Source organism: Pleurodeles waltl, chromosome 2_2 (genome assembly GCF_031143425.1).
Source record: "Pleurodeles waltl isolate 20211129_DDA chromosome 2_2, aPleWal1.hap1.20221129, whole genome shotgun sequence".
Taxonomy (NCBI): Eukaryota; Metazoa; Chordata; class Amphibia; order Caudata; family Salamandridae; genus Pleurodeles; species Pleurodeles waltl.
The window spans coordinates 498,628,882-498,656,199 of record NC_090439.1 but is presented as its reverse complement, the minus strand read 5'-3'; the positions used below and the strand labels follow the sequence as shown (position 1 = coordinate 498,656,199).

Sequence of the window (27,318 nt, the reverse complement as noted above, 5' to 3'; positions counted from 1 at the left end):
AGACCTTCCTTGGCATCAGGGCCCTTGGTACTAGAAGTACCAGTTACAAGGGACTTATCTGGATGCCAGGGTCTGCCAATTGTGGATACAAAAGTACAGGTTAGGGAAAGAACACTGGTGCTGGGGCCTGGTTAGCAGGCCTCAGGACACTTTCAATTGTAAACATAGCATCAGCAAAGGCAAAAAGTCAGGGGGCAACCATGCCAAGGAGGCATTTCCTTACAATATTGATTTCTTCATACTCTTACATTTTGTAAATATGTTGTATAGACTCTCCATGAAAAGGTTGAATTTCATCAAAGATGGAAATAGTGTTAGTGTACTATATATGTTGTTTGCTTTTTGTCCCTGGAAATGCTAGGGTATTCAAATTTCAAAATATCTGTAAAATGATTGCATTCATGTCAGCTGGTCAACATAAAAGTCTAAATGCAGCGTTGTGAGTTTATCGTCTTCTTGTTTTTTGTTTTCACCCACAACAGGATGATGAATGGGGCAACATCAAGTTAAAGAATGTAAGTAGTGATATTAACTACTTCATAATTCTAAATCATTTGATGTGACCAGGACTTACTTATTTCAGTATGTCCTTAAACTCAAGTCATCTTTACCAGAATTGTAGAGTTAACTGAATAACAAATGGTTTTCGAATTTGAGCAAAAATCCACATTATTACTGATTTGTAGTTTTATATTGATGGTCTGCAATGAATACCATCAATATGGGCTTTAAATTAAATGTATTTCCACATAAATTAAACTCCCTTTTGTTTTAGGGGCTAGGTCACTAGCCTCCAATCCAGCTCTTGCCTGTTATGTGTTTATAGGAAGCTGGCTCTGTATATACTATATCAAAATTATATATAGTGTGCACAGAGTCAGGGTTTTTTTCCAGAGGCTTAACAGAGGCTAAAGTAGATAATAATGCTCTCTTTTGTGGTAGTGTGGTTGAGCAGGTAGGCTTATCAGAGGGTAGTGCAAAGCATTTGTTGTAGACACACAGGCAATAAATGAATCACACACACACAATTACTAACTCCAGGCCAATGGTTTCTATGTTAAAAAATATATATATTTTGTTACTTTATTTCTAGAACCACAAGTTTCTGATTGCAGGTAAGTACATTTGCAAGTAAGTAAAAAGCATAGGTATCAACACCACTTTGTTTCAATTTGGCAAGTAAAACGTTTTTTAAGTAAATCACAGTAGCCTGTTTTAAAAATTGACAGTTAAATTTTTGAACACAGTTCTAGGGGGGAAGAAAATGAGTACAGTTTAGAGGTGAGTTCAAGGATTACAGTCCCACTCTCTGAGGGGTAGGACACCCATCACCTGCAACATGGGGCCGGCCAGATGCAGGGGTCTAAGTTGCTGCAAGATTTAAAATGGGCTCCTATGGTGACTGGGGGCACTCAGAATCTGTCAGGAGGTAAGTACCTTCGTCTTCGGATAGCAGGCCTGGGGAGTTTAGGAGAGCACTGAGGGGGGTGGGGGCGTTTGGCACAGGTCAGTACCAAACACACCCCCTTAATGACGCAGGCGTGGCCAGGCGCAGAGTGGAAACTCTGCATCAGTTCTCAAGTGCTTTTCAATAGGGGGACCCCGGGGACTCCAGAAGGTCGGTTCAGGAAAACCACAGGCTGGACCTAGAGGAGGGGCCGCCTGCTGCATGAGAGGTCAGGTTCCCCAAGGCCAGAGGACTGCGAGTGCAGGGTACCTTTTGGCGCCATTTATCTTCGTCTGGATTCTTTACAGGCACTGGGGTCCTCCAGATTTAGTCTGCATGTGTTGTTGTGTTGGTCAGGAGGGGTCAACCCAGGGCGGACACTGGGTCTGAATAATTCAGGGACCTGCTATAGACCAGTGGGCCACCTGAACACGGGCTGGGGGCGTCAGGTGCAGAGTGGGCAGGGCCCACTGATCCAGGGCGGTTCTGGAGTCCTTTCCTAGAGTTTCCTTGTGGACAGGGCCGCTGCCCTCTGGAGTTCTTGGTCTTCTGGTGGGCAGGCAGTCCTCTTGGGGCTTTTGAGAGGTTGCTGGTCCTGCAGGATGCGTTGTCTTTTTGTAGCAGGGGCATTAGAAGCTGGAGACAGGCCAGTAGGGCTGGGGACAAAGCATTAGGTGTCTTAAGTCTTCTTTGCTGGGGGTCAGCTTAGCAGTCCTTCTTTCTTCTTGTTGTCTTCTTGAGGTCGCCAGTAATCTGGTGATCTGGGTTCAGGGAGGCCCTTAAATCCTGTATTTAGGGGCGTCAGTGGGTAGTAGCCAATGGCTGCTGTACCTGATAGAGACTACCCTCTTACGGTGTCCACTCCCTTTGAGGAGGGGGACACAGACCTAACTCTATTGGTCCATGCCCTCCAAACCAAGATAGAGTATTCTGGAAGGAGGGTGCCACTACAGCTTTGGACAACTTAGGGGTAGTCCTAGCTGAAGTGGTCACTCCTCCTTGTTTTTCCTAATTTTCCCACCGGAGTTGCCGCTGAAAGTGGGGCTTTGTCTGGGGGTGGGGGCATCTCCACTGGCTGGAGTACCCTTGGGCTCTGTAACAAGAGGCCCGAGCCTTTGAAGTTCCCCACCAGATGTTACAGTTCCTGCAGGAAAGAAACAGTAATACATGCACCCCTCTAGGTTCCAGGTCCTCCCTGAACCAGAAACAAGCATCCTGGGACCGGGTTCAGGGAGGACCTGGCTTGGCTGTTCGGGCTGTACTGTTCCCATGAGGAACAGGGTCAAGACTGATTTGCATATGGCTGGGTCCAAACTGGGGTGGCATAGTGAGCAAAAGAATGATGGATTAAACCAAGATCTGTGACTGGGAGGGGGTGGGTGAGTGTTTGCGTTGTTTAGCCCTCCGTCCTTCACTCTTTTGTGTTCCATATGCCACATATGCCTCCTACTCTGGTCAGGGTGGCCAATGGTCAGAGAGATAGGAGCATGGTCAGAGGGGCCACAGGAGAGTATCTGGATTTGGGTGACTAGGGAGAGGTCAGTGGCTGGTGTAAGAATCATGTCTATAAGGGCTTGAGTGTCATGTGCCGCTGAGGTACTGGTGTATTGCCGGCAGAGGGGGTGCCATATCCGCCATGTGTCACAGAAGCCCGTGCTCGTCATCCATTTGGTGACAGATGGGGAGCGTCTGCGGCGTATGTGCGACAGAGGCCCCGCAATGTCAAGGCTCGGGTCCAAGACCGCGTCCATGTCGCGGCCCATGATTGTGAACCTCATGGGCATCTGGGCCAGTAGGGTGGTGAGAGTGTGAAGAAACCCATCGAGCCCCGTGGGAGGGGCATATATGCTGAGTAGGTTGATGGTATGCCTGTGTTCTATCCCATCAGGGCAGTGAACCTCCCCTGTGGGTCATCCCATGTCTGCTGTATCGCCAAGGGGTAGTCCTAGTGCAGAAGTATCACTATCCCTCTGGCCCCCTGTGTGTACCTTGAGTGATAGACCTGGTGTAGGAAGTTGGCTCTGTATGTACCATTTCAAATAAGAAATAGCATGCACAGAGTCCAAGGATTCCCCTTAGAGGTAAGATAGTGGCAAAAAGATAATTCTAATGCTCTATTTTGTGGTAGTGTGGTCGAGCAGTAGGCTTATCAGAGGGTAGTGTTGAGCATTTGTTGTACACACACAGGCAATAAATGAGGAACACACACTCAGACAATTCCAGGCCAATAGGTTTTTGTATAGAAAAATATCTTTTCTTAGTTTATTTTAAGAACCACAGGTTCAAGATTTACAATCAATACTTTAAATGAAAGGTACTTCACTCAGATATCATAGGAACTTTGAATCAGCAAAATAGCATGTACAGGTTTGGCAAGAAGCTATTTTAAAACTAGACAATTAGTGCAATTTCCAACAGTTCCTGGGGGAGGTAAGTATTTGTTAGTTTTGCAGCTAAGTAAACCACCTACAGGGTTCAAACTTGGGTCCAAGGTAGCCCACCGTTGGGGGTTCAGGGCAACCCCAAAGTTACCACACCAGCAGCTCAGGGCCAGTCAGGTGCAGAGGTCAAAGTGGTGCCCAAAACGCATAAGCTTCAATGGAGAAGGGGGAGCCCCGGTTCCAGTCTGCCAGCAGGTAATTACCCGCGTCTTCGGAGGGCAGACCAGGGGGTTTTTGTAGGGCACCGGGGGGGGGGGGGAACACAAGTCAGCACAGAAAGTACACTCTCAGCGGCAGGGAGGCGGGGTGCAGTGTGCAAACAGGCGTCGGGTTTGTAATAGAGTTCAATGGGAGACCCGGGGGTCTCTTCAGCGAAGCAGGCAGGCAAGGTGGGGGCTCCTCAGGGTAGACACCACATGGGCAAGGGAGAGGGCCATCTGGGGGTCGCTTCTGCACTGGAGGTCGGATCCTTCAGGTCCTGGGGGCTGCAGGTGCAGTGTCTTTACCAGGCGTCGGGTTCTTAGAAGTAGGCAGTCGCGGTCAGGGGGAGCCTCTGGATTCCCTCTGCAGGCGTCGCTGGGGGGGGATCAGGGGGGCCAACTCTGGCTACTCACAGGGTCGCAGTCGCTGGGGAGTCCTCCCTGTAGTGTTGGTTCTCCGCAGGTCGAGCCGGGGGCGTCGGATGCAGAGTGGAAAGTCTCACGCTTCCGGCGGGAAACGTGGAGTCCTTTAAAAGTTGTTTCTTTGTTGCACAGTTGTTTCTTCTTTGGAGCAGAGCCGCTGTCCTCTGGAGTTCTTGGTCCTTTTAGATGCAGGGTAGTCCTCTTGAGGATTCAGAGGTTGCTGGACCTTGGGGGAGGCGTTGCTGGTCAGTTTTTCTTGAAGTGGGGAGACAGGCCGGTAGGACTGGGGCCAAAGCAGTTGGTGTCTCCGTCTTCTCTGCAGGGCTTTCAGGTCAGCAGTCCTTCTTCGTCTTCAGGGTGCAGGAATCTATCTTGCTAGGTTCTGGGAGCCCCTAAATACTCAATTTAGGGGTGTGTTTAGGTCTGGGGGTTAGTAACCAATGGCTACTAGCCCTGAGGGTGGCTACACCCTCTTTGTGCCTCCTCCCTGAGGGGAGGGGGGCACATCCCTAATCCTATTGGGGGAATCCTCCATCTGCAAGATGGAGGATTTCTAAAAGTCAGTCACCTCAGCTCAGGACACCTTAGGGGTTGTCCTGACTGGCCAGTGACTCCTCCTTGTTTTTCTCATTATCTCCTCCAGCCTTGCCGACAAAAGTGGGGGCAGTGGCCGGAGGGGCGGGCATCTCCATCAGCTGGAGTGCCCTGTGGCGCTGTAACAAAGGGGGTGAGCCTTTGAGGCTCACCGCCAGGTGTCACAGTTCCTGCAGGGGGAGCTGAGAAGCACCTCCACCCAGTACAGGCTTTGTTCCTGGCCACAGAGTGACAAAGGCACTCTCCCCATGTGGCCAGCAACTTGTCTGGTGTGTGGCAGGCTGGCAAAACTAGTCAGCCCACACTGGAAGTCGGGTATGTTTTCAGGGGGTAGCTCTAAGATGCGCTCTGGGGTGTATTTCACAATAAAATGTACACTGGCATCAGTGTGCATTTATTGTGCTGAGAAGTTTGATACCAAACTTCCCAGTTTTCAGTGTAGCCATTATGGTGCTGTGGAGTTCGTGTATGACAGACTCCCAGACCATATACTCTTATGGCTACCCTGCACTCTCAATGTCTAAGGTTTTGCTTAGACACTGTAGGGGCATAGTGCTCATGCACCTATGGTATAGTGCACCCTGCCTTAGGGTTGTAAGGCCCGCTAGAGGGGTGACTTATCTATGCCATAGGCAGTGTGAGGTTGGCATGGCATCCTGAGGGGAGTGCCGTGTTGACTTAGTCATTTTCTCCCCACCAGCACACACAAGCTGGCAAGCAGTGTGTCTGTTCTGAGTGAAGGGTCCCCAGGGTGGCTTAAGACATGCTGCAGCCCTTAGAGACCTTCCCTGGCATCAGGGCCCTTGGTATCAGGGGTACCAGTTACAAGGGACTTACCTGGATGCCACGGTGTGCCAATTGTGGAAACAAAGGTACAGGTTTAGGGAAAGAACACTGGTGCTGGGGCCTGGTTAGCAGGCCTCAGCACACTTTCAAATCATAACTTGGCATCAGCAAAGGCAAAAAGTCAGGGGGTAACCATGCCAAGGATGCATTTCCTTACACCTGGTCAAAGCCATAGCGGGCCAGGAAGGGGCATGTGGACCCCAGTGTCTCCTGAAGAAGTAGGATAGAGGAGTGGAGGCACTGCGTGCAGCACAGCACCGTTCCGCTATCCTTTTAATTTTGTCGAGGAGTTGGTTATTGTTCCACACCATACAGGTGTTTCGAAAAAGTGTTCCTCAATTCTCTCATGCAGCTGGGGTTACAAGACATTTGTCTGGGTGGGCCGTTGTAAGCGGTGGACCCTGAATATGCCTAGTGTCGGAACAACGTGCATGTATCATCCAGTGTGCGACTTCCAAATGTTAAAGGTAGAGAACAAGCAACATTATAGTAACACAGTCATGCATTGGTGAACACCTCCCAACTACCCTCTCCCTATACTTCCACTCCCAACTTGAAGAAGCATCTGTCGCCCCAAAAAGGTCCCAACAAACCAAAGGAAAGATCTGGTAAACCCCTAATGGTGTGAAGTGGGTTGGATCGCTTATGCATTCCACTGATGGACTCGTGCCAGGCCCGTTGTCGCCTTGCTGGACAGTCAATGAGTGTGTCTGTCTTTCTCCTTCTTCTGGAGTCTTCTGCCGCAGAGGCCCGGGACCATGGGAGGACTCCCTCCGCCGCAGGGGTGATGGTGAGGGGCCTGCCCCATGAGTTTGTGAGGCCCATTGGGATCGGCGTCTTCTGTGATGGGAGCCAGCGCATATACGGCCAAGGTGGCCGGACTCCCTCAAGTCTGCCCCAGGTGCATCAGCTGGTGTCCGTCTGGAGAAAGGGAGGGAATCCCGTGGCACCCCCACACTTCCCCCGGAGAGGCTGCTCCTCCGTCACCCAATCCCAAGCTGCCTCCGGTGTGTCAAAAAAGTTTGTCTTGCCCGTATGTAGGACCTTAAGGCGGGCCGTAGAGAGGAGCATGTATTTTAAGTGTAGCACCCTCAGTTTTTGTTTCACCTGCTCATATGAGTGATGCTTTACCTGGACCTCTAGTTTGGGAAGATCAGTACTTTCGAATTTTGGTAGCGGCGCTCCGAATGAGCTCGGGCCTCAAGCAGGCCTCTCGCAGGATAGCATCTCGATCTCAAAAGTAGAGGAAGCGGGCAATAAAGTCCCTGGGCAGCACCCCCGGTAGGAGTTTTGGCAGAGAGAGCTCTATGGGCACTTTCAATGGCAAACCATGTGGACAGTTTGTCCAAGGGCAATTCTGATCTAATCCAAGCCTCCAGGAATTCGATGGGGCCAGGCTCCTGGGTCGTCGTTGGGAAGCCCATGAAAAGCAGGTTATTCCGTCTTGAGCGGTTTCTGCGCGTTGCTGTAGCTTGTTCCTGCGGGTTAGCCTTGGGGTCACAAACCTCATCTTCCACTGTCGACACAAGTTTCTGTCTCAGTAGGTCCTGCAGAGACATTTTTGAGGTCCTGTGCAGTAACGCCATTCCTACTCTCACCTCCCCAATTCAGTTATTTTTTTAATAGTTCAAAACTGGAATAATAGTTACTACACCTAGGATTTTTATGCATGATTTAGTTAAAGCCCACAAAGCATTAGTGTAATTTAATTATGTTGAGCCTTCTCTTGAGTTGATGGGTGCACCTATAATTTGTATATATATATTTTTTTTTTTCAGGGAATGACATTACTAATGATGGGTTCAGCGGATGCACTCCCTGAAGAGCCAGTTGCCCGACCTGTCTTTGTAGAAGACATGACAGAAGAGCAGCTTGCGTCTGCTGTAAGCATCTTCGAGTATCCTAGAACTTTGCCTGCTCTGCCTGAGAAATGTTGATTTCTGTAACATCCATGTGAATTACTTTTTCTGCTTTTTAACTTCACAATTAAGCTGTCTTGGCTGATTCTTTTTATTGGAGTAGTGATCTTCTCTCATCATGGAGTCTACTATAGATTCATATCAGTGTATGTGGTTATAGTTAATGATTTACTGATGGCAGCCCGTTTATAGGAGGACTCTTCAACATTGAAAGGCATTACCATATTATAATAGTTTTCTTTTTTCCATCTTCATAGATCATCACAGGAGCACTATATTTCCCTTGCATGTTTAATGTTGTTTTGAAGACTAGTTGATAATTAGTAGTATATGTGCAGCACATAAATATAAAAAAAAAAAAAAACACTTTTATGTAGAAGGAACCATACAATGGTATCTTTATAAGGCACCACTAAAATTAAATTCTACTTTGCCTGATTCGATATGGGACTTGAGTCTCAGAATATGGTGGTATGTGCAAAGAGATTTTAATGACAAAAATGTCACCCCCGCTTCGGGCAAAGAAAATCTATTGTGGCTTATGTTTAAGATTACAAAGTAAAATTAATTATCATGCCACTTTACCAACAGTGTTCAACTAGGTAGACACCTGGCCCCAAACATGTCTGTCTTCACAATTGTTATACCATCTAATGTAAGTTTCATTTGACAGGTAACTGGGTAAGGCATACCAAGTTCTATCAAAAGGTAACTTGGTATTTGCATTTCCTGTTTGAAGTAATAATTCGAAGGATTTCAGCCAGTAGAATGCCTAGAATATCCATTTAGTTCTCTGTAATGTTATCTGGTAACTTGTAATGCTCAGAGTGCCTGACACGGATATAAGTGAATGAACTGTCTAATGGTTATGATCCCATCATTTGTTTACTGTATATTTTTCTCTATATTGATTTAAATATATTTTGCCAGCTTCCTTTTGATGTTTAAATCATTTTGTACCAAAATAATGTTTTTTTGTTGTGTTTTCTTGTAATATTGGTCAGCTTTTCTTGTTGTGAGTGTAAGATTTAGCTGGCATGAAATTGTGCCATGAGATGACCAAATATGAGGAGTGCTAAATGATAAACAATTTGTGAATTTGAGTGTAATTAGACCATGGATAACATTTCTTGTACAAAGGCATTTCTTTTGATTATGATTTGGAATTGAAGATGGTCTTTGGTGGTTATTTTACTTTGGTAGGGTTTTCAGAAAATTAAAAGGAAAGCAGTATTATATTGAGAACCACTTTGCAAACAAAGTGCGTTAAACAGCCATATTTTAAATTATAATTACTTCAGTCCCTCTTGCAGTATGCTCAATGATACAAAATTGTGTGTTTCCAAGGAGACCCCCTGGACTTTTGAATTTGGGTGCAATGTATCGAAATTGTTATAGTGGCTTGTCTCCAAAAAGAAACTTAGCAGGCTTATGCCAGCGTTGTCCGTGCTCACTCACAGGGATGCCCCCAGCTGATTTACAAGACACCCTTGTTCTGCTTTGCTTTAAACTAAGAGGAAAATGATGCCAAGGAATGCAGTCCTCCTAGTTTGAGCAATCCATTGATTAAGGCACTTGCCAGATATCAAATAAAAGCACACGAAAATATGAACATGAGCATTTTACTTTGATGCAGTAAACCATGTGTAAATGCTAAAATACTCACATCAGTAACAATGACAGGCATAAAAAGTGCAATACATCAACAATTATTATATGCAGTGAGTATATAGATATATATGTGTGCACAGCCAAGCTAGATAATTAAGAATAAAAATGCATCACCACAGGGATCAAATCCATCATCATCATCCTTGCCAACATCCAGTCGAGGAACCAAGGATGGCCAACACAGGAGAAACTTCTCCAATGGGATTTGATTGGGCAGTGCGTTCACCCCCAAAATGAGTTCCTTCTCCCTCAGTGCCAAGGTTCCCCACATTACATGCCTTAAACTCGATTCTAGCAATCCACCCCTCCCTACGGTTATTGACTTCAAATGCTGGATGTTACTGGTCTGCTTCGAAAACACGCAGAGGAATGGGCCCTGCCCCAATGCACATTCCAGAGAGAAAGGAGCAGTACTGTAAGGAAATGCCTTCCTTGGCATGTTTACCCCTTGACTTTTTGCCTTTTGTTGATGCCAGTTATGATTGAAAGTGTGCTGGGACCCTGCTAACCATGCCCCAGCACCAGTGTTCTTTCCGTAAACTCTACCTTTGTTCCCACAATTGGCACAGCCCTGGCACACATGTCCATTGTAACTGGTACTCCTGGTACCAAGGGCCCTGATGCCAGGGAAGGTCTCTAAGGGCTGCAACATGTCTTATGCCACCCTTGGGATCCCTCACTCAGCACATGCACACTGCCTCACAGCTTATGTGGGCTGGTGGGGAGAAAATAACTAAGTCGACATGGCGCTTCCCTCAGAGTGCCATGGCCCACCTCACACTGCCTGTGGCATAGGTAAGTCACGCCTCTAGCAGGCTTTATAGCCCTAAGGCAGGGTGCACTATACTACAGGTGAAGGCATTTGTGCATGAGTACTGTGCCCCTACAGTGTCTAAGCAAAACCTTAGACATTGTAAGTGCAGGATAGCCATAAAAAGTATATGGTCTGGGAGTTCGTCAAACACAAACTCCACAGTTCCATAATGGCTACACTGAAATATGGGAAGTTTGGTATCAAACTTCTCAGCACAATAAATGCACACTGATGCTGGTGTGGGATTTATTGTAAAATGCACCCAGAGGGCATCTTAGAGAGGAGTCACCCACCAGTCAGGACAGCCCCTTAGGTGTCCTGAGCTGAGGTGACCCCTGCCTTTAGAAATCCTCCATCTTGAGATTGGAGGATTCCCCCGCTAGGATTAGGGATGTGCCCCCCACCCCCCCCCCTTAGGGATGAGGCACCAAGAGAGTGTAGCCACCCTCCAGGACAGTAACCATAGGCTACTGCCCTCCTGACCTAAACACCCCCCTAAATTTTAGTATTTAGGAGCAACCCTGAACCCAGGAAATCAGATTCCTGCAACCTACACAAAGAAGGACTGCTGACCTGAAAACCCTGCAGAGACGACGGAGACGACAGCTGAACTAGCCCCAGCCCTACCGGCCTGTTTCCGGACTCAAAGAACCTGCACAGCGATGTATCCGACAGGGACCAGCGACCTCTGAGGACTCGTAGGACTCCCCTGAACCAAAGGACCAAGAAACTCCAGAGAACAGCGGCACTGTTCACCAACAGCAACATTTTTGCAACTTTGAAGCAACTTCTAAAGAACTCACTCTTCCTGCCAGAAGTGTGAGACTTCACACCCGATGCCCCCGGGTCGAGCTTCAGAGAACCAACACTGCAGAGAGGACTCCCAGGCGACTGCGACCTCGTGAGTAACCTGAGACGACCCCCCTGCACCGCCACAGCGGCGCCTGCAGAGAGGATCCAGACGCTCCCCCTGACCGCGACTGCCTTGTAACAAGGAACCAGACGCCTGGAACCAGCACTGCACTTGCAGCCCCCAGGACCGAGAGGAACCAAACTCCAGTGCTGGAGTGACCATCAGGCGACCCTCTGCCTAGCCCAGTCGGTGGCTATCCTGAGAAGCCCCCCCCCCCCCATGTGCCCTGCCTGCATCGCCTGAGTGACCCCCAGGGTCCCTCCATTGCTTTCTATAGCAATCCTGACGCCAACTTTGCACACTGCACCTGGCTGCTCCTGTGCCGCTGAGGGTGTTTTGTGTGCCTGTTTGTGTGACCCCCTGCCCCCCCCGCCCAGTGCTCCACAAAACCCCACTGGTCTGCTGCCCGAGGACGCGGGTACTTTCCTGCCAGCACACCAGAACCGGAGCACCCCTGTCCTCCATAGGCACCTGTGTGTTTTGGGCCCTCCTTTGTCCTCTGCACCTGCCCGGCCCTGTGTTGCTGGTGCAGTGACTTTGGGGTTGCCTTGAATCCCCAACGGTGGACCGCCTATGCCCAGGAGACTATACTTGAAGTGCTTTACTTACCTCAGAAACATAACCATACTTACCTCCCCCAGGAACTGTTGATTTTTGCACTGTGTCCACTTTTAAAATAGCTTATTGACATTTTACTGCTTTAATTCAAAGTTCCCTACTTACCTGTGTGGAGTACCTTGCATTTTATGTATTTACTTCAAATCTTGAATCTTGTGGTTCTAAAATAAATTAAGAAAATATATTTGCTATATAAAAACCTATTGGCCTCGAGTAAGTCTTTTGAGTGTGTGTGTGTTCTTCATTTATTGCATGTGTGTGTACAACAAATGCTTAACACTACCTTCTGATAAGCCTACTGCTTGACCACACTACCACAAATTAGAGCATTAGAATTCTCTAATTTTGCCACTATCAACCTCTATGGGGAACCCTTGGACTCTGTGCACACACTCTCTCACCTTGAGATATTATATACCAAGCCGGCTTCCTACAAGTACTTTTCCTTAATGAAAACGTTGAAAACATTCCCAGGCTGAGACTCTCATGACGTCTACCGGCCACATCCACTGTGTTATGTTCCTGCACAGTGTAACCCGGTGCTAGCGAGAAAAAGCGAAACCTGTTCTATGTGGAAAACAAGCTTTGTGAAAAATACCTACGCCATCGGTATGACGGCACCTGAGCACAAAAAGGAGTCGGTGATCAAGATTGAGTTGATGGTCAAATAAAATAGCACTACACTCCATCCTTTTGACCAATTACTCTCATAGCATACTGGTCTAAACGTAACCCCTTTTGCTCTAAACATTGCAATCAGGTTAGGTACACATTTGTATACACCAACATAGCATTATTATACTACATATTTTTACAAGAATTCCACCTAAAATGGCATTTAGTCGGCCTAAATCAGGAAGCCTTCTTAACAACTAGTCCCACCACCCTTTATCTTCATCTTGTTTTACTCCCTTCACCAATTCATGCAAAGCTTCAACATGGTACTGGATAGATTCAGAATGGTCTGAGAGGTTAAAGCAGCACATGCCCTCAAATTCTGAGCAGCCGTGGTCGTGCTTTAACAGTTTGCACTGCAGCTTTTCTAGTACCTTACATATCTAGCAATAACTCAGATAAAGTGTTGGATGTATGATTAATGTTCTTGACTATTAAGCATGCTAATGTGTTAATAATTTGAGTATTATAAACTGCTAAACGTGGAACTCCTACTGTCAAAAGACTTAAGCTCACATATTCTGACTTAGATAATAACTGAATTTCAGAGTTTAAGTCTTCACTAAATTGAATTGCTTCCCTTGTGGATTTCCACAAGGGAATAACCACCCTGCCGGTAGTTGAACGTGCTTGATGTGACTGGCGGCAATCACAATATGTGCACAATACATGCTGTTGGTAACATTTTTTTATTGCTCCTTTGTTGACATAGCACTCGTTGTTCCCACAGTGTCTCGTTGTCACTTCAAGGCCCTTTGAGCACCCTTTCTGATTTTGTAGGTGTTGCAAGTTAAGGTATAGCAGACGTCTCTGGCAGTAGTATTGTAAGTGATCACGTGTGAGATTATTAAATTTTTCGTCTTTTGTCTCTTGGCAAAACCTACAGTACTTGTAGGGTGTGAAGTGTCAGTACATCACCTTCTGCTGCTCTATCTTTGATGGTGGCATTAAAGATTTGCGGCAAAACGCTAGCAGGAGTCGGGATGGCGACTAAACGTGTTGAGAAAACGTCAACTGTACTTTTCATATTTGTCATGCAGAAATTGGATCTGTTGAGCATGGTGCACGCTAAGTGAAACCCAAACATTCTCTTTTTGATGCAGTAAAGGTATCGATCGGTGCTCGGTCAATTCTTTTGGAGCTGTGGGCTTTCGGTCCCTCCCGACCCCACATGGACATGCTGAAATACGGAACAGATGGCGCATACAGCACAAAGACACCTTGTAGTATGATCTGTAAAAGAGACAAGTATGATCATTCTTGCAAATAAAATTTATCAGCTGGTATGTGCTTCCACTTTTCCTGTCATGGTTTCATGACTAACAACACATTATCCCTGCCTTTGACTATAATTTCTGCTGGTTCAGGAGACGATTTGGGGGATTCTAACCACACCTTAGCACCAGGATTTTTGTCAGTTGAACCAAAACCTCCCTACCCACGTACTTTAAGAAGGGCTGGAACAGTCCCCCCTTTTAAATATTCCTCCATACACTGGAATAATAACAATGTGAGCCAGTGGTTCCGAACCTGTGGCCTGGGGACCCAAGGGGCCTGCAAAGCCTCTTCGGGGTCCGCAACAGCTTAGAAAATGAAATAATCAAAAGATTAGGTCCCAATCTTTCAGTATTCACTCAGTGGAGAGGTGGGGGAGTGGGGGGGGGGGGGGGGGGGGTCCCTGGATTACAATAATGATTCATTGGGTGTCCCTGGGTCCCAGTAATAATAAAGTGGTGGTCAACAGAATTCAAAAGGTTGAGAACCACTGATCTGAGCAATTCTGTCTCCAGCTTGTATTATCAAATCAGCATCTCCACTGTTCAATAGGATAACTTTAAGTTCCCCTTGGTAGTCTGCATCGATCACTCCTCCAAAACCTGAATACCTTTGAGTGCCAACCGAGATCGAGGAGCAATAAATCAGAAGTGCTCTGGAGGAAGTTGTATTCCAACACCTGTTTCAAGAAGTGCCATGTCTCTTGGTTTCAATCTGTACATGTTCAAAGCATGCAAATCAATACCTGCAGATTCTGGTGTGGCTTGATAAGGATCTAAGGCTCCTACTTTTGTCTCCCAATACTTGGTAGTATTGGTTGCAAAATGAGGTTGTATCTGTAATGCTGGGATTAACATTCACATTAATGGAGTTTCTGCATTTGTAAAGGGTCTATTGTTAAGTAGCAACAATGCCGCATTCAAATGATCTTTCCAGTTTCTCAGGGTACCATCTGCTAGTTCTCTTAATTTGGCTTTTTGATAAGCCATTCATTCTCTCAATCCCACAGCTTGGGGGTAATATAGAATCTGATCAGTCCCCTCAATATTGTGTTGTGAACAATAATCTTGCACACATTTACTTTGAAATTTGACCTGTTGCCACTCTGGACTTGGAGTGGGACTCCATAATACAACATTAACAAGTCCAATGTTTTTATGGTGTTAAACTAGGTAGCACGTTTACATGGGAACAGAGTCAAATATCCAGAATAAGTATCCACCACTGTGCAAGCGAATGGACACCTGCGACTCTTTGGTAGTGGCCTGATGTAATCAATCTGCCCCTGCAACTTCCCTCGGACAGTTTGTGGGACAGATCTCCGTTGTGTGTATTGACACATAGGACATTGTAGGATCACGGTTTTTATCAATTCTAGGAGAATGTGCTCCCTCTAATCTCTGACACCTGTTAGTGCCCTGCTCTCCCAGATGTCCACATTTTTGGTGTGCCCATTTAGCCATCCCATCCAAATCGGAATCCTGCATTGCCACTTCTGTCTGAGGTTTTGGCTTTGTCGTCTGCAAAGGAATTGAACCATTGTTCTAGTGAAACAGTGGGACAGTGGGGATCTACATGATACACAGTAACTGTACTTTGCTCTAGCATTTCCCAAATATTTTGCCACAATTCTTTGCCCCACACCTCCTTGGAATGTATTTGCCAGTTATTTGCATGCCATGTGAGAAGCCAGATGTCTAACCCATTGATGGTGGACCAAAAATCAGTATAAATGTGACATGTCCCAGGAAGTTCCTGTTTTAACGCCTGATATACAGCATACAATTCTGCATATAGACTACTCTTCCCTTCTTTTATAGTGGAAAGCAGCTTCTTAGTGACTGGGTTATATGACCCTGCCTTACAATGTCTTTTGGCCCCCACATATTTGACTGAACCATCAGTGAACCATACATGCTTCCTATCCTCAGGGGTCAAGAATTCAAAAGGCTCACCCCTCCTGACTGGTGATTCTTTTGTCTCTGGTACCTTCTGCGCCCTCTCATCATCCTGCGCATGGGCTTGTGACACACACCTATTCATATAGAACTGCTGTTCCTGCTGGTCCCACTTGGGGCCCAGTCCTGTATGTACCATTTCCATCTAATAATACTGGCCTTCAGTGAATGTCCTATGTGGTGAGTTTTAGGTGAACTCATCATGACCCTGAACGGTTACATGTAACTCAATGTCTCTTTCCTGTATTGGCCATAAGTCTAATGCCTGTTGAATCGCCACCTTTGCCAAGTCAAATGCATACTGCTGTTGCTCTCCCCATTCAAACTGATGCTTCTCTCTTGTCACTTTGTACAAAGGGGCTGAAAATCTGAATCAAGTGAGGGATATGCTGACTCCAAAAACCAGACAATCCAATGAATCTGAGTCTTCTGCTTATCACAGGGTGTGGCAAATTCTAGTATCTTTTTGTTTAACCCGTGGCAACATCTCCCTATGTTCCTGATTCCACTGAATTCCTAGAAACGTCACATTTTGAGAGGGTCCTTACGTCTTATCTGGATTGATCATCCACCCTTTGCCTTGAAAAAGTTTCACAACCCAGTCTGAGTCTGAGTCTGCACCTGTTCTTGTGTTTCTCCCTAAATCATCACATCATCAATATGAGACAGCTGCTCACCTGGAATTACTACTTCATCCAGGTGTTCTGCCACCAGCCGGTGACAGATGGTGGGGCTGTGTACATACCCCATAGGGAGCCTTATCATCTTGAATTGTCTACCTCCGTTTTAAAAGGAGAATTGGTCCTGACTCTCAAGGGCCAATGGTATGGAAAAGAAAGCATTGGCTATATGAATGGTTGCATACTAGGTCCCTTTATGTTTTTTTTTTTTTTAAATTTTTTATCCTTTCAGTCGGGTGAGGGTGTTGGTGACTGGAGCTGTCAGTGGTGGTGAATGTTTGTTCAATTCGTGATAATCGATAGTCATTCTATAGCGCCTATCCGCTCGGTGCACGCGCTACAAAGGATTGTTCCATTCAGTGGTGACTGGAGCCACCACACCTTCTTCTATCAACACCTGTATAGTCTTACTTATTTCCTCATGCCTTCCTGGTGTCGTGTAGTTTCTCATTATCCTAATGAAACTGCTGGATTCGGGCAGCAGAATCGCCTGTATTGCTAGGGACTGAGTCTGGTCCCACACCAGGTGACACCTGTCGGCTTAATCCCGGTTTTGTTCTGGCTAACTAGCAGTGCCTCATCTCCACCCAAGGGCAGGGATGATTGGGCAACTGAGCGCATGACACAAATGACTCGTCAGGAAAATCATGGTCACTCAGATCTCATCCGTTTCTCTCTGTCACATTAGTCTCACATATGCAAGGACAATCAGAAGCAGAGTATAGTTCAATAAGGTTTTATTGAAGTAACTGCATCATAGATAATAAGGCATGTATTGCAATAACTAGGATGATGACGCAGGACAGGATTAAAATTGTGACAAGGAGAGTAAAACACAAAAATAACTCTACCATGTTGTCACTACGGTTTTCAAGAATAGTCTCTACCTAGACTATGTTGGAACACAGCATGTTAAGCTCTAATTCTGCCCTTCAGGCCCCCCTGGGAAGACATCATCCCTCATACCTGAGCAAGAGGCCTGTAGTCTAAATAAGCAGCTGCAGCTAATCAATCAGCATAGAGTCTTGGTCATCTGGTTGGAATCTCCCTCTAATGTACATGGGTCAAAGTAGAGTTCTATAATAAAACAGCTGATGTTCCAAGAAAGGATCCCCACATGTGTATATTTCTGTTAACGTCCGAGACAAAGTGTACCACTTTTGCCAGCAACCTATCTTACTGCAGCCTTGAGAAAAGCACAGAGTGAAAGAAATGGAAGAACGCAGTGCTGGCCAAGGCGAAAAACAGCTAGATAGAGAAAATAAAACAAGACCGCAAATGTGGCTATTAAAACATTATGAATAAAACGTATCTAGGTTAAAGTGCACAGCAACAGGCCTTCTTTGCTAAAATAACGTTTTTAAAACTATAGCTAAAATGGCTACACAACACTGGAAATCGGTACTGTTTCAGACAAACCAGCTTGGTTGCTGGTTGCACCTTCACTGGGGGTATCTTTAGATGACCCACCCTCGCGTCTGCTACTGATGTGTATCACTTGGATCCAAATTGATGACCAAGAATAAGGTCATCCCCTTCAGAATGTCAATTCACATTATGTACTCTAGGAGGGGCACAATCAAAACAGTGTATTCTCTTTTTGGTGTTCTCCCTGTTTTCATTTTAACATTAGTCTGCACTGCGGGGGTTTACTTTCCACCCAACCCTGTGATGGTGTAGCGCTGACCTACAAACTTGTTTGGATTTCCATAAATTAAAGAGGCCTCTGCTCCGTTATCCAACAAGGCCCGAACTTTTTGAACATTTTTATTCTTCCAGTAAATTTCTAAATCATTGTGCGGTCGGTTATCTGTGAGAGCCTATCCTTGGACCGCAGTTTTGCCTATTTCCTAATCTGATTTAAACCGGTCAACCTTTGCCCAAGTCAAATCTGGATATATGCTCTCATATCTGCGAGGAGATTCCTCCCCTTCTGTTTTCCTCAGTCAACCAGTCAGTATTCAAATTCTTCCTTCTCCTTCCCCCTCTGAGAAACATTTTTCTCTTTCTTTTTCTTCCTCCTGCATCAGAGAGTGGTCCGTCTAGCAGACGATGAGCATCACCCAGAAAAATTACTGTTTTTATTCCCTTCTCCTTAATTCTCTGAAATTGCATCTCTTAATGTGTTGCAAGGCTTATCATTTTGTAGCCAGTCTGACTCTATAGGATACTTATGATTTACACCCTATGACTGTTAGCTGTAGTAGGGTGATCTGCTGGTTATCCTGATAACCCCTAAACTGCTCCTTTACAGTGTGATCAGTGCTAAGTATACAAAACTTAGGAGCATCTCCTACATCTAGCATTACTCCAGAGGCGCCTGTGTCAATCGCACCATCCATGTAAGTAATGTTTACCCATATCTCTGCCTAAATATGTCTGTTGTGTCATGGACTTCCTGTTGTGTAAAATCCTTTAGAGAGTCCATATCCGCACCCCCGGCAGGGAACTGGAATCCCATCTGTAACTTTCGTCTGTCTCTAGGCTGCGCCTGAATTATTTTCTGTTCCTCTACCTTGCTCCGAACAGCATTATTTTTACAAAGCTCCTCACTGGAATCCAAAAGAATCTGTGGAGTCACAAATATTGGCATGCCAAGCATCAGGATTCCAGTCTAGACCTGCTTTAGCAATGGCAAAATGAGCTTTCCTTTGATTGCCCGTGCGTTTCTTATATTTATATTGTGCAACGCGGACAACTGCTTTCTCTGCGAGACTGATAAGTATCCACTTTATCTTGCAGTAACTTATTCTGACAGGACAGCATAATTACGTTATTTTTGGCTTCAACTAGCTTCCTCTCCGAATGCTCATTTTCTTCTAACTGAGCACATTTGTCATGCAACTGGATCCAGCCCCATTTGCCTAAAATAGATAAATCATGTCCCCTCTCTACTGGCACTTTTTGCAAGCAAATTAATACTTTTTTGCATCAACAAGATATACCCTGCTCCACACGCCCATTTATTTGTAAGAACATCATAGGGTGCTTTTTCCCACCCTGGTATGTCATTTGGCACCTGGAAACTGCCTTTGATTTTTTGCCAAACAATTTAACTTTTAAATGTTTTACTTCGTATCCTGCAAATGTCTACTCCATATTGTTCTGCTTTGCTTCAAACTAAGAGGAAAACAATGTCAAGGAATGCAGCACTCCTAGTTTGAGTAATACATTTATTAAGGCACTTCCTAGATATCAAATGAAAGTACGCAAAAATACAAACATGAGCATGTAATTTGAATGCAGTAAAACGTGGAAATGCTAAAATACAGCAGTTAAACAATGACAGGCATAACAATTGCAATACATTAACAATGAATAGATGCAGTGAATATATAGATATATGTGCACAGCCAAGCTAGAATATTAAGAATAAAAATGGATCACCATGGGGATCGAATCCATCATCCTTGCCAACATCAAGCCGAGGAACCCAGGACAGCCAAGACAGGAGAAACTTCCCTGATGGGATTTGATTTGGCAGCGTGTCCACCCCCAAAATGAGTTCCTTCTGCCTCAGTGCCAAGGTTCCCTACCTTGTATACCTTAAACTCAAGAAGAAGATTCTAGCAATCGACCTCTCCCAAATGCTGGCTGTACTTGGTCTACGTGGAAAACAAGCAAAGGTGCGGGCCCTTCCCACAAAGCGCATTTCAGAGACAGAGGAGCAGTACTTTTCCTTAATGAAGACATAGCAAACATTCCCAGGCGGAGACTCTCTTATCACGTCTCCCTTCCACATCCCCCATGTTATGTTCCTGCACAGTGTAACCCGTTGCTGGCGAGAAAAAATGCAAACACATTTTATGTAGAAAAGAAGCTTTGTGGAAAGATACTTGCACCACCGATGTAACCCCACCGAAGCTAAGGACAAAATTGAGTCAGTGTTCAAGATGGTGTGGGTGGTCAAATAAATAATAGCACTACGACCCTCCGACAACTCCATGGCTTTGGCAGGTGTTATGGCGGACCTTCATTTACCCCACCTTGGAGATGCATGGGCAGAAGTAGACCTTAAAGTACTGTCAATGTATTAACATGTATGAATAGTGATAGGACGCCAATTGAATATGGTCTGAATTTAAAATAAGGGAATACAGCTAAAAAGGATGCAAGGGAGGAGGTAGACCACTGTGTTTAAAAAAAAAAAAAAAAAAAGGTGTCATATATTCAACAGCTGTAGAAGATAGGCTCAAAAGACGTGAAGAACAATGAGTGTCTGCCTCTTTAAAGATAAGGCCTACTAAGTAGGTATTGTGCTAGTATGCCTGGTTTGTTAGGCTCATCCCAGCCCATTCCCAGCCAAAGTAGTGCAGTTTACCTTTGTAATGAGTGGTCTTTGTTGGTGGGAAACCAAGGGTGGGACTGACTTAAGTTGCCTTTGCTCTAAAAATCACTTGACCTAAGCATTTGTTTTTGTTTTTTCTACACCTACATGTTCAATTTAAATGTGGCTATTTGCTTCTACACATGGCAAATCTATTATTAAACATTGTTTAAAAAAAAAAAAGAGGAGAGAAATGAATGTTGTTTGCACAAGGAAACTTTGCAAAGTTGTATTTTGTTTTAGAACTAATTTGATAGTTGATAGGATAATTCCCTTAGTGTGTTATATATTCAAAAGTCTTGCATATCTGTATCCGTAAGACAGTAGCAATACATTATTCATCAGCAGCTCCACAGCTGTTAATCTCAGTTTAAAACGTCCTCTCTAAAGCGTCTCCTTAAAAGTTAATTTGCATGTTTTTGCAGACCCAGTGTACACATGGCCTAAAAATCTGTCAGTAATATGCTAATTTTGTTTTATGTTAATATTATTATTCTTGATAGATGGAACTACCGTGTGGTTTGACAAATTTGGGCAATACTTGCTACATGAATGCTACCGTTCAGTGTATCCGCTCAGTGCCAGAGCTTAAGGAAGCCCTTAAACGGTAAGGTTTGTTGCACTCCCATAATAATGGTAAGAATAATTTAGTTTTTCACTTTGGGGAGCGATAAACGTGGAATGTAGCAAGTAGGTTTGACAGCCTTGTATTCTGTTAAAAACGTTCAACAACGTGTGATGACCAAGGCAAAAACTCCTGATGGAGCAAGATGCGTGCAGTCATGTAATTCCTTTCAGTTGGTATAGAGAAATTGAACACTTCTTTAACAGCAGCTGTAGAGAAAAACAGTTGTTACTTGTGGTCCTCGCTGTCTTAGCCAAGAGATGCCATGAAAGTGGTGATTGGAGCTATACAAATATGAATATCGTAACAGATGTGTAATGCTGCTTAAGTGTAGCCACAGTAGTGAGATGCGCTCGAGCGATAAGAGGTCACAGTTTAGGAAAGTGGTAGTTGGTTTTTCAGGGACTTTTACAGTGGAAATAAATAAATGTCTTTGAGAACCTAGCTTGAATTTACACCAGCCATCTTATTATATTCTTGAAGATTTGCATTAGACCAACATCGGAGATGCATGAAATATTTTCAAGATGCCTTGGTCCATTGGCATATACACGGATGAAATCTGCTGTAGATTGTGTTTAGTGCAGTACTTATTTCACACATTGTGAACCATATAGTGTAAATCTACTTTGCTCCTGGGCATCATGACTGGATTAAGGGCCTTCATTCTACTTGCGTCAGAATTGTTTTTTTATGGGGTGATTACCGTATGAAATATATCCTGTAGGATGCTTTGGGCAATCAAGTTTGACTGGGTCATTGTTGAAATTCTGTGTGAAGGGCTCCTCTATATTATGGTTAATGTAGACAATAAGGTATGCTTATCTTCTCTTTCAGATATTCAGGTGCCTTGAGAGCTTCGGGGGAGTTGGCATCAGCTCAGTATATTACTGCAGGTTAGTACTTGCATGTCAGTGCTTGTTTCAGTATACGTTTATATTGAACTGGCAGCATTACCTGGCATATTTCTTATATACGCCAAAATAGGGCAGCCCTATTATCCCACAGAAGCTTGGGTATGTACAAAATGGAACTTAATTGTGTTCCTAGTATAGTCTGTTTTTAAATGTATCACACCAGTTCATGGAACAAACAGGTATCTAACGAAAATAATTCTTATAGTGGAACAAATAAAATTAAGGGTTTCAAAAATTATATTAACTTTTTTTTACATATAAAAATGCCAAGAGTCAATAAAATTCATATTCCTATATGTTTGACACAAATTGTTTCACTGATCTATGTAGACAGTAAGGAAGGAGCCACAGACAGACAATCGCCATGAAGCCTCCACAATTTGGATAAAAAAGCATCTCTATAGAGTCTTGCCATATAACAGACAGATGTATCATGAACTAAAAATAAAGTCCCTATAACAATCTACAAATGCACAAAAGAGTCATAAATAGATGACGTTTCAGGGATCTTTTAGGATCATCATCAGGACTTGAACTCCTAATTGATTACTTCTAGAAGCCCATTTAGAATTTAAGCTAGTCACAAAAAAGAATCCATTTTTTTTGTGATGATGATGGAATCCTCTCCTGTCAACACAAATGTTGGTACTCCTGATTCTAGGTGATTTTCATCACTCACCTAGAACACATCTGTTGTGTCACTGCTACCTTGGCAGGTAGCGTCATAGGCACTATCTATTATCCGTACCACCAAAGGGCAAGCTCCATAGTGCAATTCAATCTCTTCAATCACTGCAGTATTAATAAGCTCTGCATAACGAAACGATCCGTTGCAGTCAGATTCGGAGTATGCAGCTACACAATGTGACGTAGCATGGTTAAACAAGCCTTTGTTTGACCTTGCTGCTTTGTATTGTGAAGTTGTGTACTTCAATTAGGACCGTTATTGGACCCGTATACTGATCACAACGTCTTCCCTCAAAGTGCAATGATCAAAGTAATTGAGTGTTTTGAAAATAATAATAAAATGCTTATTTTTGAAACCTCTAATTTTATTTGTTCTGCTATAATTAGTCTCTTTAAAGACAAGGTATCAAGGTCACAAACTCAAATTATTTTGTTCTGATTAAATGTGGTCCTCATTGTACTTATTCCTACTCTTGTTGCAATACTTAAAATATGAGGGGTATTTTGTCCACTAAGAAGGCAACTGCACCATCTCTTTGAATTCAACAGATTTTTAGCTCCTTACCTCAAGGACGTACATTTCACCAGGGAATCCTTTTTCACTGTATCCAAGCAATACCACACGTTTCAAAGACAAGACAAAATAGTCGTGAGGCAAAATCTATGGCTATGATGAGGCAGAGTTAGTCCAGGTGTAATGAAAATTGCTAATAAATAAGTGGTACAATACAGCAATCCTAAAAGTATGAGGATATACCAGTGGTTCTAAGTCTGGTGCTGCCCTTCCCACAATGTATGCACAAATTATGACATTTTGTGAAGGCACTGGCTTCAAAATCCCACTTGTATAAATGACTGTAAAATGAACAAATAAATCAGTAGCCCTAAGGCCTGTCAGTATAAGGCTGTTTTGATATTGTGAAGCTGTCTGCCATTAGGAAGGCAGGGATACTAATTGACAAGAAAGCAAAGCAATACCTGATTGACCAGATAAACAGTCGCCGGGCATAAAGATACTCTAGCAGGTATGTGGTTGTCCAGCAATTAGTGTGTCTAAATAATGCTATAGGACCAGGAGTTTGAGACTTTACTTCCATAATGTTAGTCATGGTCTGATGTGTGTGACAGGCTCAACTCTCTATCCTGACAGGATGACAGCTTCCGTTTACCCAGGAGAAGGCAAAACTGAAAACAGTTTCCAAATTTCATAAGGAACAGCCACACAACAGCTTTTGCTTCCGCCCCACAATTTCGATATAGCACCTATTGCACAGTGCACCAACACTTCAACTCAGAATCTGAAAGAAGCAGTATGTAAAGGGAAAATACAGTGAGACATAACATAACAGTGGTAGGACTAGATGTTACTATCAGTGCTGACTGTTCTATAAGGCTAGGGTCTTTGCAGTCTGATTGACTGAAGCCTAGTCAGCTCAGCCAGAGTGTTGTAACTGTCCTCTGTAATCCTAAAAAGTAACCAATCGTCATGCAACATGGAGCACATCGACAGTGCAAATTCATCAAGCATGAAAAATGTAAGTGCACTTATGCATAATATAAAGGAGCTGGAACTTTCAGGCTCCAGACTCTTGCTGAAGGAAGGACTCTGCATTTGAAACAAAAGATATTCTTAAGAAGTCTTCTAACTAAAGATTTTGCAGCATGAATCTTTTCTGTTTTCACATACTGTGCACAATTTTATAATCTAGTGGTTGGGTCCAGAATACTTCATCTCTGCATTTTTTTTTTTTTTTTTGTATGGGCATTATCCGATACCATTTGGTGTCATGTTCATCCCCTTGTGAAGTCTGACATGCGTGCCCAAAACGCCTATGCATGGACACCATCTTCAGGTTCTATTTTCTGTCATTGTGTCTGGAAGCCACAGCTGACACTCCACTAACGCCAAGCGAAGTCGATAGATCGTTGAGAAAAGAAAGGATATTTGAAGTATAGAGAACACACCATGAAAGTAACCAAAGATCACCAGATAAGTAAGTTAACTGCATAGCACATCAGCCACACGTTTGGAGAATGCACAGAGGGGGAGAGCAAATCGACTGCGGAAATGGAAAATACCCCTTATTATATTTTGCCCTGAGTGCCATCACATTTGCCCAGAAGGACAACCACAAAGTCTGCAAACTCTGGCTGTCTCAATGAGGGAATTCTGAATCCCTTTTGAAAGCTCCAGGAGATAAGTGGAGGGAGGAAAAAACATGGTGCCACAAGAAGAAGAAATGTTCTACAATGGGGAAGACCTGGAGGACCAAGGATGCTGAAAGCTGTGAGGACCAATGTCAGAACCGTGAAATAGACTCGCCGGATGATCCAATCTGTACATACCCCTCAAGACCATTGCCACCCACCGACATTGCAGTGTATAATGCAGTTGTAAAAAGAGCTACAGATAAGTATGTGGTACAGTTGAAGGACGGAAGGAAATAGGTCTGTTTACTCTTATAGAAACTCCTGCCATAACCAGGCAGTACCCAGTACCTCCCTATGCCTCCAGGCTTTCTGTATCAGGGAATCAATGCTTTCAAGGACTCTGCAGAAACAGAATTGAGAAAAGGTACAAGTATTCCTTTCAGGACCCCTATACATCAAGGGCAGTTCAGTGGCGATTCATCCATAGTGGAGAGCAGAATAGTGGCAACGGTTGGCTGCAAGGTAGAGAGAGGAGCTGTGCAGCAATGGAGTATCTCAAATTTGAATACACTTAACTGCAATGCCCACAGCCACTGGGATGAGGTGGGAGAACCTTTGAAGCTTCTCCCAGAGGAATAACAGAAGAGAGGGAATAGCACTGGTAGAGGAGGGGAAAATAATTGCCAATACTTAAGATTGGATGTGGAAGAAATGGATTGCAGGCAACTAGTAACAGAAACAACCATGAGGAGACACACCTGGTTAGAAGTGTTAAGATCACCTGATGTGTACAAAATCGCCCACTTCTAGTTTGCCCCTCCAGCATAAGGTTGATGTGCCAGGGTGGATAAGCTGAAGGGTATGTAATACCATTGGAACATGAGCTTATAGGTAGTTTCCCTCAGGGAGATAGTGCAGTGTATTTTAGAAATATTGCACCAAAGGGTATCCTACTGTTAAGGTGTGATCTCCTCAGCAGATTCTTCGTTCCAGAGTGTTTGACTCCCATGCGTGGGAGCGCTTGTTGCATGTCCCCCCCCCCCCCCAAAAACAAAGAAAATTAATAAGCAGCTGCAGCTCACATTGGAGCTGTAGGATGTTTTCCGGCGGTACTGGGGTGGGAAGTTCTTGAAAGAAGTATAGGACACGTGAGAGGACATTCATCTTGATCACATTTATCCTCCCCAGCCACAAGATATATCTAAATTCTTTCAGTGTTTAAGGTCCTCCACTATCGTGTGGTGTAATGGCAGCCAGTTCGCCATCGTCCATGTGGAGAGAGTGGACATCAGATTGAGACCCAGGTATTTGATCACACTAGAGGTATGTAGGTACGTCAACAGACAGAATAGTCAGGTTTAGTATGCAGGACTTAAACATATTAACCTTAGAGTCCGAGGCTGCATTAAAGGTGTGTGGGCAGGATACCACAGCCAGGAGTTAGGTGTCGGGGTAAGGAGGAGGTCATCCATGAAGAGGTTGACCTTGTGTAACTGCCCTCCAAAAGGGATTCCCTCGATCTCCCTGGTACGGTGAATCATGATGGCCAGTGCCTCGACTGCCAGCACGAACAATAGGGGTCCGTGGTGCGGCCATTGACTCAAAGTGGCTGTTGTAGCAGCAAAAAAGGCCATAAGATGGATGATCATGATGGGGCCCAGTCTGATTTTCTTCAGGACAGAGTGAAGTAAAGTCCAGTTGATTCCCTCAAGCACCTTCTCTGCATCTAGTGATAAAAGGCAAGCTGGGATTTGGTGAAGGGGGACCATTTCTACTAGGTGTACTACCCTACAAACATAATCTGCAGCCTGTTGATAATGGATAAATCCCACCTGGTTGGGGTCGATTAGTTTCTAACGGAGACGCTACAGCTAGGTGGAAAGTACCTTGGTATGTAGATTATTGCATCAGTGTTTGAGGGCAGTGGGTGATAGGAGGAGCAAAGTGTTGGGTCTTTGCCCAGTTTAGGGATTCGAGAGAATTCTGCCGCTGCTGTGGTGAGGGTGAGGCCCGTGTCGTATGTGAAGGAGTTAAATAGACATGTCAAGTGCTTGCCCAGATGAAAGAGGAATAGCCTATAAAAGCTGACCAGAAGGCTCTCTGGGCCAGGTGACTTTCCCAGAGGGAGAGCCTGCAG

General features: G+C 44.6%; 1 protein-coding gene across 1 annotated transcript in view; it reads left to right on the top strand.

Annotated features, from left to right (window-relative positions):
• Positions 1–27,318, top strand: part of USP14 (ubiquitin specific peptidase 14) — a 372,282-nt gene that overhangs the window by 42,179 nt on the left and 302,785 nt on the right. The window contains exons 3-6 of the mRNA XM_069219990.1: positions 483–515; positions 7,730–7,834; positions 21,305–21,408; positions 22,264–22,322. Of these exons, the coding sequence (XP_069076091.1) occupies positions 483–515; positions 7,730–7,834; positions 21,305–21,408; positions 22,264–22,322 (301 nt within the window). The remainder of the gene's footprint in view (positions 1–482; positions 516–7,729; positions 7,835–21,304; positions 21,409–22,263; positions 22,323–27,318) is intronic.